We start from the raw sequence: 16,450 nt of genomic DNA on the forward strand, positions 1-16,450 counted from the left end.
ATAGTGATCAATTGGATTCGTCTCGAGAAGCCGAGGAGGGAGACAATCCTCTGTTGCGCGATATCTAGGAGACGGTGGGCGACTTCAGAGCCTTTCAGACAGTACATGTATACTGTGAAGTGAACAGGACTGCGAATTGGGCGCCTCATTTGCTGTGCAACATTCCGACGAGTTTCTCTGGATACACCAAAGGGTTCTTCTTCATTGCTTTATCATTTTTTGTTTCTGTATTATGTTAGCTATACTCCAGCTAGAGTAGTGTAAGCAGTGATTGTAACCAAAAAAAAAAAAAAAAAAGGTACAACCAATGTTTACAGCGCCAACAAGTTCAGTTCTATAATGTGGGACTTCACAAATATACTTGGTGTGTGACAAAAAATTTTGGCGGTCCGTAATATCTTTTGTAGGTGGCATCTTTTCTTTTTTAGTACACTTTGATTGAATGCTTAATGTCCTATCACACGCAAAGCTTTGGTCTTGTGCGCTGCCATTTTGTTGATTCCATCACTTTAGATGCTTTTTACTCTGTATCCATTGTCACCAATCCTTCTTCGCTTCCAAATCTGTGGAATCTTTATAAATCTTTCAGTGTCAGGACCTAATTAGCCCAACCCAACCCGGCCCCATCGATTTGGGTCTGGTTCTGAGCCGGCGCTCCCTTCAAGCGAAGTTTCACTCGGTTCACCCGATCCCCAGCAGGGCCAGGACAAGGCCCAGAGATGTTATTGGCCGACCTACTACTGTCTCAAGTCGGCCTCATGCATCGTGGGTGCTTGGCGCACAAAAGGCGCCACGTCACGTTGTCGCCGCATCCGGTATCCTCCTTTCTTTGGCTTGACGAAGGTTGTTTGGAACTGGTCGCAGTGCACGTAAGAGGTTACGGATTTTCCTTTCTCCTTTTAGCTGTGGCTTGCAAGTAACGAGGGATGAAGGAGGTGCCTTCGCTTCATAGTTGTTGCCCGAACTCTCTCGTACTACTAAGGATATGATCCATGGATCAGACGGTCATGATGGCGTCAAAAGATAGGGCAATATATTGATTTTTTGCTTCATGGCTTTACATGGGGGTGTGCGTCTTTTGCGCGTCACAGCGGCCAGATTCCTGGAACTGCGGGGTCCATGAGATGGACGTTCTCTGATTGGGGCGATCCCGCCTCCTTGGTGTATGAGATACGCCGTGGAGTGGCCTCCGCGGTCCTATAAATAGAGGCCGCCCCGCAAGTAACTCGAGGGGGGCAAAGGGAGCCAGTCTTCTTTTTAACTTCACGATAGGTTCCCACCGGCAACAGAAAGGCATGCGGCGGGAAAAAGAAGGAAACCCCCACCACCACCACCACCACCACCATCTCCTCCTCTTCTGAAAAGTGAAGCCATCGCTCGCCTCTTCTCTCTCCTTCTCTTTCTTTATCCCTCAGGTCTAAGAAGACGAAGTGCCGGTGGGGAACGGAGCGGAGCTTCTTGAAGAAGAGTCGCCGAGGCGGACGAATCGGGAACCATCAGAGGTAAGTTCTTGTTCTCAGATCTCGCATTTTTCTCAACATTCGTGTCGAAATCAGGATCAGTTCTCTTCCGGTGCGCATTCAGTTCTTTCTCATTTCAGAGATCAAGAATCTGTTTTCTTGTTTCTTTTTTTTTTTCCTTGCAACCTACCGATCTTCCTCCGAGATTCTTTCTTGCTGTTGAGGGACCAATTGATCCAGGCTTAAATTAAATTCAGGGTTCTTTCTTGTTTCGTTAGACCCCCTTTTACTTTTTCTTGCTTCCATAGGAAATCTTGTTTTTTTTCGATTTATAGCGGATCTTGATCTTAACGTGAACTTCAGGAAGCCATTATATTGTTATGGTTCGAAGAATGCGGAAAGCTTTTTTCGTTATTTTCTTGCCTTCTTTTTTTTTCTTTTTTTTTGGTGAAAATTTTCTTGCCTTCATGTGAAGTCTTACCATGCCCCCTAATCGACTAGAAAATTAAATTAAATTAAATTAAATTAAACCACCGATCCTGGCCAAAGAAACCGAACAAAATAGTTTGATCTATTAAATTAGTAAAAAAATGGCCAAGGGAAAGTGAGAGTCTTTTTCTCTTTCTACATAAGTATATTTCAGTCTCTCGTTCACTCTTTTATATTTTTATCCACAAGATAAAGAAAAAGCTCTCTCTCGCGGCTGTTTAATTCTTTTTAGGTTAATCATGAAAGGTTATGCCGTCAGGTTCTTTCTTTCTTTATCCATTTATATTTTTCTTTATTTTTAAAGTTCGATATGGTGTTGCGTATGGTCGTTTCTTTTTAATAGCAATAACAATCAATGGATCAAAACAGAAGGTACGCTAAAGAATTTAAATCCGTTGGACTAATGCGGAATGAACGGATGGATTTCGTTCGAACATACACGGGCAACAAGTGGTCCTACTACTGATTGGGTGACTGTCGTTGTCCAGTTCGGATGGTCCTCCACGAATGGTCCACTTGAACAAGTTGCCAAGTTTGTTCGGTGGGCCTCAGGGACTAGTTTAACCAGATTCGTGTGAAAAAAATGATTGATCTGCTTTCCCAACGTCAACAGATCTCAAAGCATTTCGAATTTTCTTTCACTGCACAGATTTTGAAGGAGCCATTGTGCAATCCAACAGTTCAGATGGCGAAAGAAGGTAAAGAAGATACAACCCGAACCCGTTTAACTAATGTGTATATATCTTGCCTACGGGAAAAAACAGGGAAAACGAAGCTACAGGGAAAACCCGTTTAGGCCGAGCTGGTTGCCGTCTGATGAAGACCAAGACCAAGAATCAGAGAGCAATAGGGCTCCGATACGTTCATTGCAGGGAACTTCTACACATACTACATAAAAATAAATTTAAGAAATCCTGCAGGGAATTTACAAAGCACTCGACCACTCTGCAAAAATTTAATACACGGTAGGTGGTAGCATCATAGGATTGATCAAAATCTTGATACTTGGTGCGCCTTGTCCTTTTTTGTAGATGATTACATGTGGGCTGTAAGATGTGTCTCAGCAATTTGATTTTGTTAGGACTTAAAATTGGTTTAATAGAGCAAGTATTACATGTATAGGAATTCTCCCTAGAAGTTCTTATAGTGAATGCCCAAATGTTGTTATGAAATACTTTGGTATTTATAGAGGCTTAGGAACCACGTAAAGGGGCAATTTTTGTTTTCTAATAGTAGAAGATAGCCTGGGACAGAAATTTATGATAACCGGCTTAATTCATATTATATTGTTGTAATCATTCCGGGAACGTTATAACAAGTAGTTTCTGAGGATGCAACGTGCTGGGAACCGATCTGCTCCTCCCCTCTCTCCCAGTCTCCACAGACTTGAAATAAGATAGAGCTTTCTCTGCAGAGAAGACTGTCTCAAGAGATGTGGCTGGATTCTGAGTTAACTAGCGTGACGTACGAACCACCTCCCTTCCTCTCTTCCATGCAACGCCTTAACCAATCCCATCCTTCTTCGCGTCTCTTTCCCCTCCCCCGCTTCTTATATATTAAGCGCTGCGTTGCGTAGGCTAGTTGCGTCGCACGTCCGAGGATACGTAAATGTCATGACGAACGAGGCAATGGAGGACCCCGGCGTCAGCAGCAGGGAGAGGTACGCTCGATTCATGGAGAACTCATGTTGCACCCACTTCTGCATCGGGCCCAACCCCTTCATGGCCCGGTTCGTGTACGCCCTCCTCTTCCTCCTTGCCAGCCTCCTGGCCTGGGCCATCCGAGACTACGGCCGCTCTGCCATCTCCGAGTTCCAGCGTACGCACCTCTCCTCGATCCGCCTCTTTTTCTCCATTGCATGGCGCATGGAGATTTTTCAGACACTTTTCTTGGATTTTAATCTATGCAGGATTAAATGGCTGCCACGGTGCTCGTTACTGCTTGGGAGCAGAAGGTGTGCTCCGCATTAGCTTTGGTTGCTCCGTATCCTTCGTAAAATTACTAAATGTTGCTTAGGACTGTGGAATATAATGGCTATAAGCTAAAAATTCAAAATTCGATGCCCCAACATGGTCATTTTCCCTCTTACACAAGAACTGAGCTGGAGTTCCATTAAAAATGAAATAGTAATGTATAATTTGGAACCCTGGTGAGGGTTCTCGTAGACCAGATCTCTCTTTGTGCCATTGCAGGGATTCTTCCATTTTTGTCCTACCTCTGATGCTGAAATCTGTCGAACATGTCTATGGACATGCCTAAACCCCATGGATGATTCTTAACTTTGGAAAGTCATTCTTCTTTGTCATGTTTCTCTCGACGGCTGGCACGAAGAAGTTGGACGATCCTCGGAATTCATGGCACTCTGAGTGGTGGCCTGCCAAGATCATCATGTGGATGGGTTTCATAGCAGTGCCATTCTTCATACCTTCTGCATTTATCCAGCTCTACGGTTGGTTTCAGTTGTGTGTTTTGATTATTTACAATTAATATTTTTGATTCCTTTACTTGCTTTTGCTGATTCTGAATACTTGTTGATTTTTCAGGGAAGATTGCACACTTTGGTGCCGGGTAACAAGGCCTACTTTCATTCTGATATTCTTCTTTCTTTATGTTATAGGACTAATGAGCTATCCAATTGTAGTTTACAAAATCCTATGGAGAATATTATACTTCAATGATTTCTTTTCAGGGCATTTCTTCTGATTCAACTTGTCAGTGTTATCAGTTTCATTACGTGGTTGAATGACTGTTGCCGGTCTGAGAAAAGATGGTACATCTACTCGCACACCAACTATGCTTTGTACTTCTAATAGGCTGGAGATTTTCTGTCCTGCCGTAAACTTACTTCTACACACGGAGAAATTAAATAAGTATTTTTTGATTCTACATCCAAAAAGTATTTTGTAATTCTAGTTTAAACCAATAATCCATAAACATTAAAACATGCAATTTGGACTATACTCAAATTTAATTGACCTCTAGTGGGAAGCTCCATCATTTTATTTTTTTAACATTGTTTTAGAAGCATGTTTGAATGGAATTGTGTTATGTATTATGTGGCATACCATGAGAAAGTTTTTTATTGACGACTCTTGAAGGAAAAGAGAAAAGCTGATGAACAAATTGAAGGTCCTTCAGGATGTAAAGATGATAGACTTTGTAAAGCCCTCATATGGGGGGAAAATTCTTATACTAGAATAGCATAATTTGTGGCAAGTCCATTTGAATATAATGCAAATGGGATCATCATCTATATGAAGTTTAACACAAAATATGGGAATATTACATATGAAGCAGGATTCTGTTCTTTGGACGGAAGACTTGTATCAGTAGTCATTGCTGAGTAGGATGTACTTCTTGGAAGTAGTGCTAGGAGTGGTATTCTTCTGTTAATTGATTTACCCAGGAGACAAGTGGCTCAGAGCATGAATGATGCCTGGAAAAGCATCATTTAGTAATGTGGTAAACTCAAGATGTAGAATTACAACTTCATATTATCAATCATGATTATAGAGAGTATGTTAATGCAATTTCACATAAGAATCTAACCATATCTTATCAGTTTATCTGAATTGTGGAATCAAATCTTTATCATGCATATGGACTGGATGGTTGTCAATCAGAATTTAGGTCAATAAAACACCAATATAGTTACCATGAGGTATATGTTATTGCTGTACATATGTATACATGTGCATATATGTACATGCATACGTGCATGCATACATACACCCACATAGGTGTTTGTGTGTTTTTGGACAGCGTATATAACCAAGAATGATGTTTACTGGGCAGCGCAAAACTGATCAACCACAAATGTTTCATATAGATTTTGAGATTGCTAGCATTACGAATGTTCTTATTGAATTTGCAGGTGAATAGGTTAATAATCTTAATCGCCAAAAATTGATGATAATAATTTCATTTTCAGAGAGTCTGTAGGCATTATATTTGTTTTGCATCTCATGCATGAGTCAGGTGCAGATTGATCGAGGTGCATTTTTGTTACCTTTCATATAGTAGCTCTACATCTTCTGTTTTAAATCTGACTATGAAGATACATGACCTGCAGCCCCATTCAAGTACCGATACTCTCCATTGCTGCATATGTTGCTTCCATTTTGGGAATTGTCTTGATGTATGTGTGGTATGCATCAAAGCCAACTTGTAGTCTTAACATCCTCTTTATCACTTTGACCCTCGTGCTACTACAACTCATGACCTTTGTCTCACTGCACCCGAAGGTAAATCGACGTTCATTTCACCGAATGCAAAGTAGTTCATCTATACTGGCTCTTTCGTCCCTTCTTAGAGCTAAGTATGTCGTTTTTGATATAGGTGAAAGGAGGATTCCTGTCACCTGGGCTGATGGGAATGTATATTGTGTTTCTTTGCTGGAGCGCAATCAGGAGGTAAATTTTATGAGCAATTTGGTTTCACAGCTTTTCCCTTAAGATTGTTTTGCAGCTACTAGAAAACTAAGTTGTGCTACATTTTCCATTCATAGCTTCACTGAGTAGATTCTGTTACAATCATGATCTTTCCGTTCACAATGACAGTGAGCCACAGACCGAAGTTTGCAACCAAAAAGCACAAGCTGCAACAAGTGCAGACTGGCTCACAATCACGGTAATTTTTCAAAACATTTCATTTCATGCTAATTAGCATAGAGGACTGACAAACTGCATATTTAGATATTTCAAAATTTTTAGATGCTCTTAAATATATGAAATACTGCAGATTCCAGTGCTGGCAGGGGTGATTACTATGTTATTAAGCGATCGAAACATTAAAACAACCTTTTCTGTGACTCTTGTCTTAAAAAAAATAGTTTAGCACCAAAATCTGACATTCTAGGATTGTAAGAGGAAAAACCAAGGTTGAGAATGTCCAAAATAATTATCATGCTAATAGATCCTAGAATATTTCCAGATATACAATCTAAGTAATTTTTTTCAGAATCTGCTGCTTCCATTTTTGAGAAATAGAATATTTTGCTTCTTGCTAAATGTTTGAGCAATTCCAGAATTATAACTTACTCTTGGATATGTAATATATCACGGATATTCATGATGCAATGAATTACCTCTTTTTCCCCTAACTCCATATTAAAAGTATCAGGTTGCCACTAAGTTTGATATTCCAGGTATCTCCAGAGAAACTGTGGTGTCATGTGGTAGGTTCAAGGGAGCAATATGGGTTAAGAACACTAGTAGAACCCTTAACTAAGTTTCTTGGTGTTACTACAACTCCAGACTTCTGCGTGATCTGTCAGTGCCATTTGGTAGTTTTATGAGCAATTGAACCTCTAGGCAGAGGTTGGTTCTTCTGATTACAGATCAGTTTCCAGACATTAGCATCCACGTCTTTTGCATTATGGAAAATCTCAATGTTTGATTGGGCATTCTGAAAAGGAGAAAATTTATAATTATATTAATGACTGAAAAGTGAGTAAGAAACTAAAAGTAATCAAAACATGACAATGGATATGAGAGATTTTAAAAAAAATTATAACAATTCATAATATGTTCATGAAAAACATCATTTATTTGTATAACTTTTCATAAATTCATAAAAGCATTATTTTCTTTCCTTCATCAAGTCAGTATTATTCAGGAAAAAATGATGAACATTTTGAGAATAATTGAACATTTGTTCAATAAGTTGAAGAATTTTGTTAGTGCAATATCATTATTACTGTGGTCTCCTATTCTTAACTGAGTTTATAATAAATTGACGTGATTGTCATCTATTATGAATACATTGCTTATGGATGCAAGCATCTGGATAGTCTGATCTGAGCTTGATTTATGGACAGAGCTTTGTTATTGCTGTATTTGTCGTAGTCATGGCAACATTTTCAACAGGAATAGATTCCAAATGCTTTCAGGTGCACTTCACTAACATTGCCCTTGCTTTTTCATTGGCTGGCTATTTGTTCAAGTCACTATATGTGTTTCTAAATGACTGTTCACTATTACTCAATGCAGTTCAAGAGGACTCGAGCAGAATCAGAAGATGATGTTCCATATGGGTATGGATTTTTCCATTTTGTTTTTGCTATGGGGGGGATGTACTTTGCAATGCTATTCATCGGCTGGAATGCACATAAAACCATGCAGAAGTAAGTTTTCATATCACTACACTAGATCTCTAAGCATTCATTCTAGATACTGATGAATATTCTACGTACAGGGTATTGATAAATGTCCATCCATGTTTTTATGCTGCTATAAATATTCATTATCCTAATTCATTGATTATGAATCATTGTTTATAATCTTGGTATGATCATTGTTATCTCCATCACTTAGCTTCATCTATAACATCTTCAATGTATGACTAATGTATGTGGAAGAGTCCACTTATCTATCCATTTCATGTTCTTCCTAAAAAGTTGCTTGGCAAAGCTTAATGGCAACAATCTTGCTGCCAAATCACAAGTTCTGATGCCTCACAAGATTCTGAATGGAACTGTAATCATAATTGAAAGACTCATGCCTGTTATTTAGGATTGTGTATCTGACATTATTTTCCATGTGTTCCTATGGAAGGATCATGTTTTCCATTGCCTGCTTAAAATCTTTCTCATGTCATTTTTCTCTGGATATCCTCCACATTCGGTCACTCACAAACTCAATCCCATGTTCTAACCAGATCTGCCTCTAACCTTAACTCTCATACGTATAATACATTGTGATGGTACACGTTACTAACTGAAGTTTTACTGATTTCACCCTTTAACTTTTGAAGAATGTACAATATTTCTGTCTTTGTCCCATCAGTTCTGTTAATTCCCACAAATGATACTTCAAGCGAGCAAAATGTCATGTTGGTTGTCACATCTTGACTGGAAATTTCGGTTTTGTAGAAATGGAAAATGGAAAAAGAACCTGGAAATCTAAGGAATAAATGAATGCAAGATGACCGTAATCATGTATATATTATTTTTGAATGAGCATTTTTCGCATTTATAAAAAGATACACAAGGAAGCAAAAAGTCAAGGAGATAGCAAGTTAAAAAATGATATATGTTCATATTTCGATGCATTTTTATCCAACTTAACTATATATATAGCATCTTTTCTCTTTTTAATTTACAGATGGACAATAGATGTTGGATGGGCCAGTACTTGGGTCAGACTTGTGAATGAGTGGCTAGCAACACTTATTTATGGTAAGTACTAAATCATTATATACATTAAAGAATTCTCTCTCCACTGGAAACTATAGGTTTGGTTGCTGATCTCTCTTATTTGCTGCTTATCATCCATGCCGCTATCTGTTAAGTTATATAGGTAATCTGATAATCCCGTAAATTATCATGCTAAGGTTCTGTTTATGGTGTGTTTTCTTGCACCAAAATCTGTGGAAAAAAGAAAAATAAAAATAAGATTTTATTTCATGGAAAAGGAAATGTTTACCAAAAAACTATTTACAAGTTTTCTAACTTTATTAATTTTCTAATAAAACAAACAAATAGAAAATTTGATATTCCAAGAAATATAAGTTTTTCAAGCAACTTTCCTTGCAAACAAATATATCCTTAGTTGCTAAGTTAAAAAGGGAAAATAGAACAGTTTTCACTGTCCAGGATTTGCAACTATATTTTAAGAAAATAAGTAGGAAATACAGCGCCAGCATTTTCTTCACAATTCCTAAATATTTTCTCTTTATTTGGGTAGAATTTTGTGAGAAAAATATAAAAAAAAAGGGTTTCTGGATGGATCAACACGTCCTCATGGCTTGCTGGCCTGCCTCAGGGTAAAATGGGCCGAAGCTACTAGTGTCACCGTGCAAGGGTTAACGGTATTATGGTCCCATTAAACAACCGTAGCTGTTTCTTACCTCAACATATTTCCGGCTGTTGGTTCTTCAAAAAAGAGCAATTAACATCCAAGCATATTTCAGACATTTTTTTTTGGTTCCATTGTAGTTTGTATAGCGGAGATTCAATTTCCAATCTGTTAAAAAGCTTACAGCAAAGTCCAATCTCAAAAATTAACTGGGTATGAGATCGGATTTCTCATTTGCTTTCAAATTCTGCCCTAAGCAATATCTCGTCTCTTACTTTTAGGAGAACATAAATGGATGCCGTCTTTTTATTTATTTTTGCGGTGTTTTATGTGTGTGTTGGTACCTTAGAAGCGGTCATCTAGACAACTTTTGAGCTAGTGACATTATGAGGTAGGAGTGTTTGAACAGCAGACTCAGGGCAGTGCCCTGCTTCGGTAATTGGTTTGATTTTCGGTACACCATTGTCCTTGTATTGGCTGATGAACATATAAATATCTCCCATCTGAGAAGCATAACGGCACTGCCTGGTACATGGCAGCCCCATATCTAATGTAACCTATTTTAACGGTGTTTGCAGTTTGGAGGCAGTTTAGAAGAGCACAAGGCGAGTAGAATCCACATGATTATGAGGAAAAGGTTCTTGATTCCTGGATTTCTATGTCTCCATTCATGTCGTGTACAGCAAAATACCAATTCATCATGCAGCATTCCATAATCCCACAGTTCAATTCTCGCTGAAGATACAGATCAGTTGAAGAATCTCAATGGCAATTTCAAAGTATATTTGCCACCCTAGGATTTCTATAGAAGAGCATCCTAATCAAGCAAAAGCTCGTGCTGTAAAATTTTCCTCGTTTCTTTACCAATATTTGATGGATCCTGTTGGATTACATAATAGAAGATCAAGATTCTTTAGAAAGCAAGTAAAAAAATTCAGTACGTCACCAAGTAATTGGCACACCCTGGATCATGAGTCCTAAGTCAAATACAAAATATGAAATGCTCATTAAGCAACATGACATGCAGCATCGGGTGACCAAGAAATGTCTGTGTCCCAGTAAATATACGCCTTTAGCAAAATTAGTTTTAGGATTAAAAGATAGCAAAATATTTGAAGTGTGAATAACAAAGAGAACAATGTTATATGTGACATTACTAATAACAACTCTTTATCAAACAATGAATGCTCACAATCAAGAGCAACCAGAATCTGGCTGAAAGCCTAAACAATATTTTATCATTTACATTTGATATGCAGATAACTCCATATATATTCAAAGCTATTTGATACAAATATAACAAACAAATATTCAAAGATGATATGCTATTGGCGCGGACTCCACTCTACCAGCATAATATATTTATCATACATACATATACATATACACATATGTATATATATATGTATATATATATATATATATATGTATATATATATATATATATATATATATATATATATATATATATATATATATATATATATATTCAATGCTCCCTTTCCTGCAATCAGAAAATATTTGCCTTTTTCTTCCTTACATGCTAGTTCTACTTGAAAACTGAAACTTCCTGTCCTACCACACTGGCCGCATACTCGAAATCATCCTACTAGGGCTGACAGTTCTTCAATACTTAGCCAGAGGATTCGGTGAAACTTCTGTAGGCCATGAATGGTTATATTTTTGCTAGCATAAATAGCAATCAGTAGTTTCACTTCTCATGTCTATCTGAAATGATTTCCTCCAGCAGGAGCAAAAGAATTTGAATGATGAGCCATGGTCTGTACTGCCAAAAGCAGCAACCTCACTGCCAAGACTTACAATTCCTTGATGTCTGCATTGGTATGCAAAAGGTTCATATAGCTTGGGAAAAAAGTTTTTTTTTTTTTTTTTTTCATGAGAAAGGTTGTCTAGGTTACAACCCAAGCAATATTGTACACAAACACCTTCACAAGTCCATGATAATACAGATTAAAGGGCATAATGCAGTTAAGGTGGCAAGTCCCAAACCTGATCTTTTAGTTCACCATGATGCTTTCAGTTTCAGGATAAGATATTTTATTTAGAATACTAGAAGGTCCTATGAAAGAAAGTTAGGAACCAAGATGTCAAATAATTTGTATTTGACTAGGTAAGGCAGCCACTCTATTAATTATGATCAAGAAAGCTTTGAAGCAATACAAAAAACACAATGCAGTTGAGGTGGCTAGTTCGAAATTTGATATTTTATTTCACTATGCTCCATTTCCACTTTTAGGATCTAATATTCTATTTAGATGGTTTTATGAAACAAGGTTGGTAACCGAGGTTTCAAATTGTTAGTATTCAAACTAGGTAAAGAAATTATACTATCAATTGTGACCAGGAAAGCTTGGAAGTGATACAAATATCACCATCAAACCAAAGTGCAACGAATGTGATATAATCAATTTCCATGTGCAGCAAGCAGATCAGCTTGTTGAAATATATAATAATATGATTTAGTAGGTGGTGTTGTGGGAATAAAGAGTCTCGAACTTAATCCCACATCGGCTAGGTAGCGGAAAGGTCTGTGCCTTAAATGGAGGGAGACACTCTTTCCCTTGCGAGGCGCCTTTTGTGGGGCAAAACCGTCTCGGGGCGGAAGAGACTATGAAACCCCTCCCTAGAGCGGATAATACCTCGCGAGGGACGCAGCCGTTCTTCTGCCTACATCCGATTGGGACTGAGATCTGAGGTCGGGGGATACCCTCGACCTCATCAATGGTGCTTTCGTTGAGAGCCCTTGACCCCGACACAGACCTTTCCGCTAGGGAGGCTGTGTTGTGGGAATAAAGGGTCTCGAACTTAGTCCCACATCGGCTAAGTAGCGAAAAGGTCTATGCCTTAATGGAGGGGGAAACTCTTTCCCTTGCGAGGCGCCTTTTGTGGGGCAAAACCGTCTCGGAGCGGAAGAGACTATGAAACCCTCCCCAGAGCGGACAATATCTCGCGAGGAACGCAGCTGTTCTTCTGCCTACATCCGGTTGGGACTGAGATCTGAGGTCGGGGGATACCCTCGACCTCATCAGGTGGATGATCTGAATTTTGCAGATTATGGATCTGGACATGATAAAACACTTATTCGCTTCAATTTTAATGGATGGATGATCTATAAATTTTTATAATATTTTGCATGTCTTGTAATTAGCTCGAATGATTATTGAAGAGCAAAGAAATAACAGATAATTATCAAAAGTCTTACACCATCGAAACCATATCGTTAGGTACATGTTGAGATGTGATGCTTGGAAACAGTTGCATCATCTATGGACCTGATTTTTGTTCCTGGCATTAGCAACATTTAGAAAGAGAGGCTATTCTAAGATATCTAGAGTGGCAAATTTAAAGGATATGGTACAACTTTACTTGGAGATGCGGATGATAGTTAGGATGGTTGCTGTGATGGTATCTGTCGCGGGGAAGGAGTTACAAAGCTGCAACTGCATAGTAGGTTTCGTAGAGCAATGTTTTGTACTGACCCTTGATAAGATGCCATAGATGGGAACTACATCACAAAAAAAAAGAGAGTTAAATCACATAGATATTTGACAATAACTGGATATGAATTTCTTCAGCCATCATATAGCACCAATAAAACCAAGTGTCATGCATTCAAAAGGAGGTTAAGTGCCTGTGTTTCTTAAGTCTTGACAAAATTGAGACTAGGCATGCTCCATTAAGACTGGACTTGCTGCCTGTCGCGAATCATCACCACATACAGCTAAAAATTAGTTGTTTTCAGTGGCATTATAGACTGTAGGTATTCCAAATTGATAAAAATAAAACAAAGGGCTATCGGTGTTTCAACTGAAAGATATAACAGAATACCATCAAGACATCATTGATGAGTCGTTAAATACTTGCTGAATCCAAGAAAGCCAACGATGCTTACTGGATTAAACAGAACCATGGGAGGATCAAATCGTTCACTGACAGTTCTTTCTTCAGGTCAATTAATAATTGTTGTAAAAAAATCCTTAAATTTTCTGAGCTAGATGTACAGCAGAACAAAAAACAGAACTAGACCCATGACTTTCTCCTCTGTTAAGTGCCTGCATTTCTTGACCACAATGGGATTTTGCTTCTGATGCGAATCACCCATGGAGTTAATATTGAGTTGTTTTCAATGGCATTGCAGGTATTCCAGATTGATCAGAATAAATTTGTAATGAACAGAGGGCCATTGGTTTTCCAATTGAAAGAAATAGATAGCAAAATGACATTGAGACACTGCAAGGGAATAGTTCAATACTTCCTGGAATCAAGAGAAGTAATGATGCTTACTGGATTAAACAGGGAAGATCAAACCGTTCACTTGACCACTTTTATATTCAGGTCAACAACAACAGATGTTTACAGCAATCCGTGAATTTCCCAAGCTAGTAGTATAACAGACAAACAGAATATTTGGGGTTGAAAGCCAGCAAACAGAACAGTTACAGTGCAATGCTCGGAGAATCTGTGAATAATAGAACAATAATTTGCAAGTTACAGTTTCTAATAAGCAATAATGCTTATTAGAATAATTTTGCAATAATGCTTAGTTTTTTTTAACATCTATGCTAGACCATGCCGCATTAAACCCATTCAGAATAAGATTGTAAAACATTAAAATGAAAATCTAAAACATTTACCACTATGACAAGTCACCATAGTTCCGAATGAATTAAAATTCAATCAAGACTTACGAGTAATTCTAAAAACGGACCAGAAGGGTTGGTGCTTCATCAGGTTATACAAGTTAACGCCCCTGCCAGAGCATGTGATTATGCACTGCTAAACTGCTGATTTTCGGCATTCTTTTAAACGCGGTCTACAGATGCTGGAAAAAGCGAATCAGTTGAAAATGTGATTTGTGAAATCTCGACTTATACTACCACAACATTTATAAAAAAATATAAAATTATAAGGAAATCATATCAAATCAGAATTTTTTTTATGATTTTCTCATTTCCTCTCATGCGCTATCCCCTCTTCTCAATTATAAACAAACTCCGTGGACAGAAATTTCCAGGTACAATTAAATGCGACTAAAATTGCTATATATGCATTAATTGCTGGTCTAGTAAGGGACTCTAGGTTTTCTTGCTTCTAGAATAGTTGTTTGTGCATAATTTTAGATACTCATTGTAATCACAGAAACTTCTCAGATTAATTTATTGCCGAGAATTTTCCAATTACTTAATGCTGCCCTGTTACCTCTTCCATTCCAGTATCATTCAAATGGGTTGGTGCAATTCACATGGGTTTTCCAATTAGATGTGCCATGCCAATGCCATGGTGGCTGAGGAACTGTTAGATAAACGAGCGGCACGTAGTAGCATCGTTTTCCCATGCTAATGATTAATAAAACAATGTAGAAATGCTAGTGAGCTTTGGGTTAGGGTTTCACTCTCCACACCCCACCCTAAATCTGTCAATCAACAGAACATCATGTGACTTTTCTTCTTCTTTTTTTTTGGGGTACAAAGAACATCATGTGATTTACATAACATGAAAGAAGTGAGAAATCTCCGACTATATACGTGAGCATTCTTTCTATCCGAACAATTCAGCCAATCACGGATTCACGTATTCATATCTCTGATTATCAAAACCTTTTTTCCCTATAATCTCGGATTTGTTCGCATCACAAGATTACGTTTCTGTTCTTCTTTTCAAGATGAGGCTTCAAAATGAAGAATATTACGTAGAACATTTATCCACGAAAGAAAAGAAGAAATACCAGACTATTGCAATTAATGCATCTCCGGTTCGCATGAAGCATCAGCAGCCCTCGGATTATCATTTCGTTCTTCTCATCCTCTTTCATCCGGCTGGCCATTTTCTCCTCAGATTTGCCCCTCTCTCCCTCTAGTTTTCCTAATCACCGTCGATATCCGGGTCTAAAATAAGGAAAAGAAACGCGAAAAATAAGCTTAAACTCAGTAATGCCATTCAGATCACCAAAGAAACCGCAAATAAAATGGATATCATCAATTCAACACAACAAGAACATCTGCATTCCAGGAGCAATTCAAGAATTCAAGAATGGATCGCCAAGATCCACGGCATATAGTCATCGAAGAAAACCTAGACGACATACGAGCGAAGAAAGGGAAAGATCATACCTCGTTCGATCTCCAACGAAGGATTCAGAGAGGGGGAGCTAGGAAATGCAAATGCGGCGATGGCAGAAGAAAGAGAGAACGAAAAGCTGCATCGATTTGCTAAGAGATCCCTGGGTTTTCTTTTCTCTCCGCAGGGTTCGGAGACAAGGAATATTTGTACAGCAAAAACTCTGGCTCTTTTTCTGCTCTTCCTCGAATAGGTTGAGAGAAGGCGGTGGGAGGGAAAAGCCTTTCGCTCTCGTCCTCCGCGGTGATTTACAGCAAGTTTTTTTATAAACATAGCCGGTTTTGACGGTGGAAGACGGGCTGTTGCCGGACCAAGGATGGTACGGCCCAACTTCTGGAAGTCATTTAACAAATTAACATTATTACCAAAATGCCCCGGCAAATGAACGGCATGATGTACGGATCAGATGGTCAGCAATGAAAGCCTCTGCTTGCAATAATACACGACGCAGAACTTGACGGTGGTACTTACTAGCAAACGGTACTTTCACAAAACCGATACGTTTCGTGGCACGTGTCGTCGGATGGGGTTCTGTATATGGCGTACGGGATCAGATGGTCAGCAATC

The 16,450-nt window shown here is 38.5% G+C and overlaps 1 protein-coding gene and 1 long non-coding RNA gene across 11 annotated transcripts; one reads left to right on the plus strand and one right to left on the minus strand.

Moving 5' to 3' along the window:
- The first annotated feature begins 1,080 nt into the window (after nt 1-1,080).
- On the plus strand, nt 1,081-11,530 carry LOC103704572 (uncharacterized). 10 transcript variants are annotated; one of them, XM_088708069.2, is made up of 15 exons: nt 1,229-1,502; nt 2,599-2,914; nt 3,272-3,413; nt 3,526-3,767; nt 3,859-3,932; nt 4,239-4,398; nt 4,493-4,517; nt 4,639-4,719; nt 6,022-6,193; nt 6,288-6,361; nt 6,509-6,578; nt 7,768-7,839; nt 7,940-8,073; nt 9,053-9,126; nt 10,324-10,695. In XM_088708069.2, the coding sequence occupies exons 3-15, from the start codon at nt 3,382-3,384 to the stop codon at nt 10,356-10,358; spliced, it is 1,245 nt and encodes a 414-aa protein (XP_088564195.2). In that variant the 5' UTR covers nt 1,229-1,502; nt 2,599-2,914; nt 3,272-3,381; the 3' UTR covers nt 10,359-10,695. The 10 variants fall into 10 exon arrangements, with proteins under 10 accessions (XP_038986397.3, XP_038986394.3, XP_088564195.2 ...); XM_039130469.3 differs by lacking the exon at nt 3,272-3,413 and having other exon boundaries at nt 1,081-1,502; nt 2,599-2,647; nt 10,324-10,891; XM_039130466.3 differs by having other exon boundaries at nt 1,207-1,502; nt 2,599-3,413.
- On the minus strand, nt 7,220-16,074 carry LOC103704556 (uncharacterized). The gene is made up of 5 exons (XR_016398046.1): nt 15,877-16,074; nt 15,492-15,651; nt 13,133-13,271; nt 12,969-13,051; nt 7,220-7,355 (listed from the first exon to the last, which is right to left on the minus strand). It is a non-coding gene; the product is annotated as an uncharacterized LOC103704556 (long non-coding RNA).
- Between the last annotated feature and the right edge of the window lie 376 nt (nt 16,075-16,450).

Source organism: Phoenix dactylifera, chromosome 12 (assembly GCF_051530095.1).
Source record: "Phoenix dactylifera cultivar Ajwa chromosome 12, Ajwa_hap1_PhDact_Kaust_v1.1, whole genome shotgun sequence".
NCBI lineage: Eukaryota > Viridiplantae > Streptophyta > Magnoliopsida > Arecales > Arecaceae > Phoenix > Phoenix dactylifera.

Coding starts and splice junctions, on each gene's coding strand:
- LOC103704572 (XM_039130466.3), top strand. CDS start 3,382: ATGTGGCTGGATTCTGAGTTAACTAGCGTGAC. Junction 3,933..4,238: donor GCATTAGCTTTGGTTGCTCC/GTATCCTTCGTA, acceptor AACTTTGGAAAG/TCATTCTTCTTTGTCATGTT. Junction 6,579..7,767: donor CAGACTGGCTCACAATCACG/GTAATTTTTCAA, acceptor ATTTATGGACAG/AGCTTTGTTATTGCTGTATT.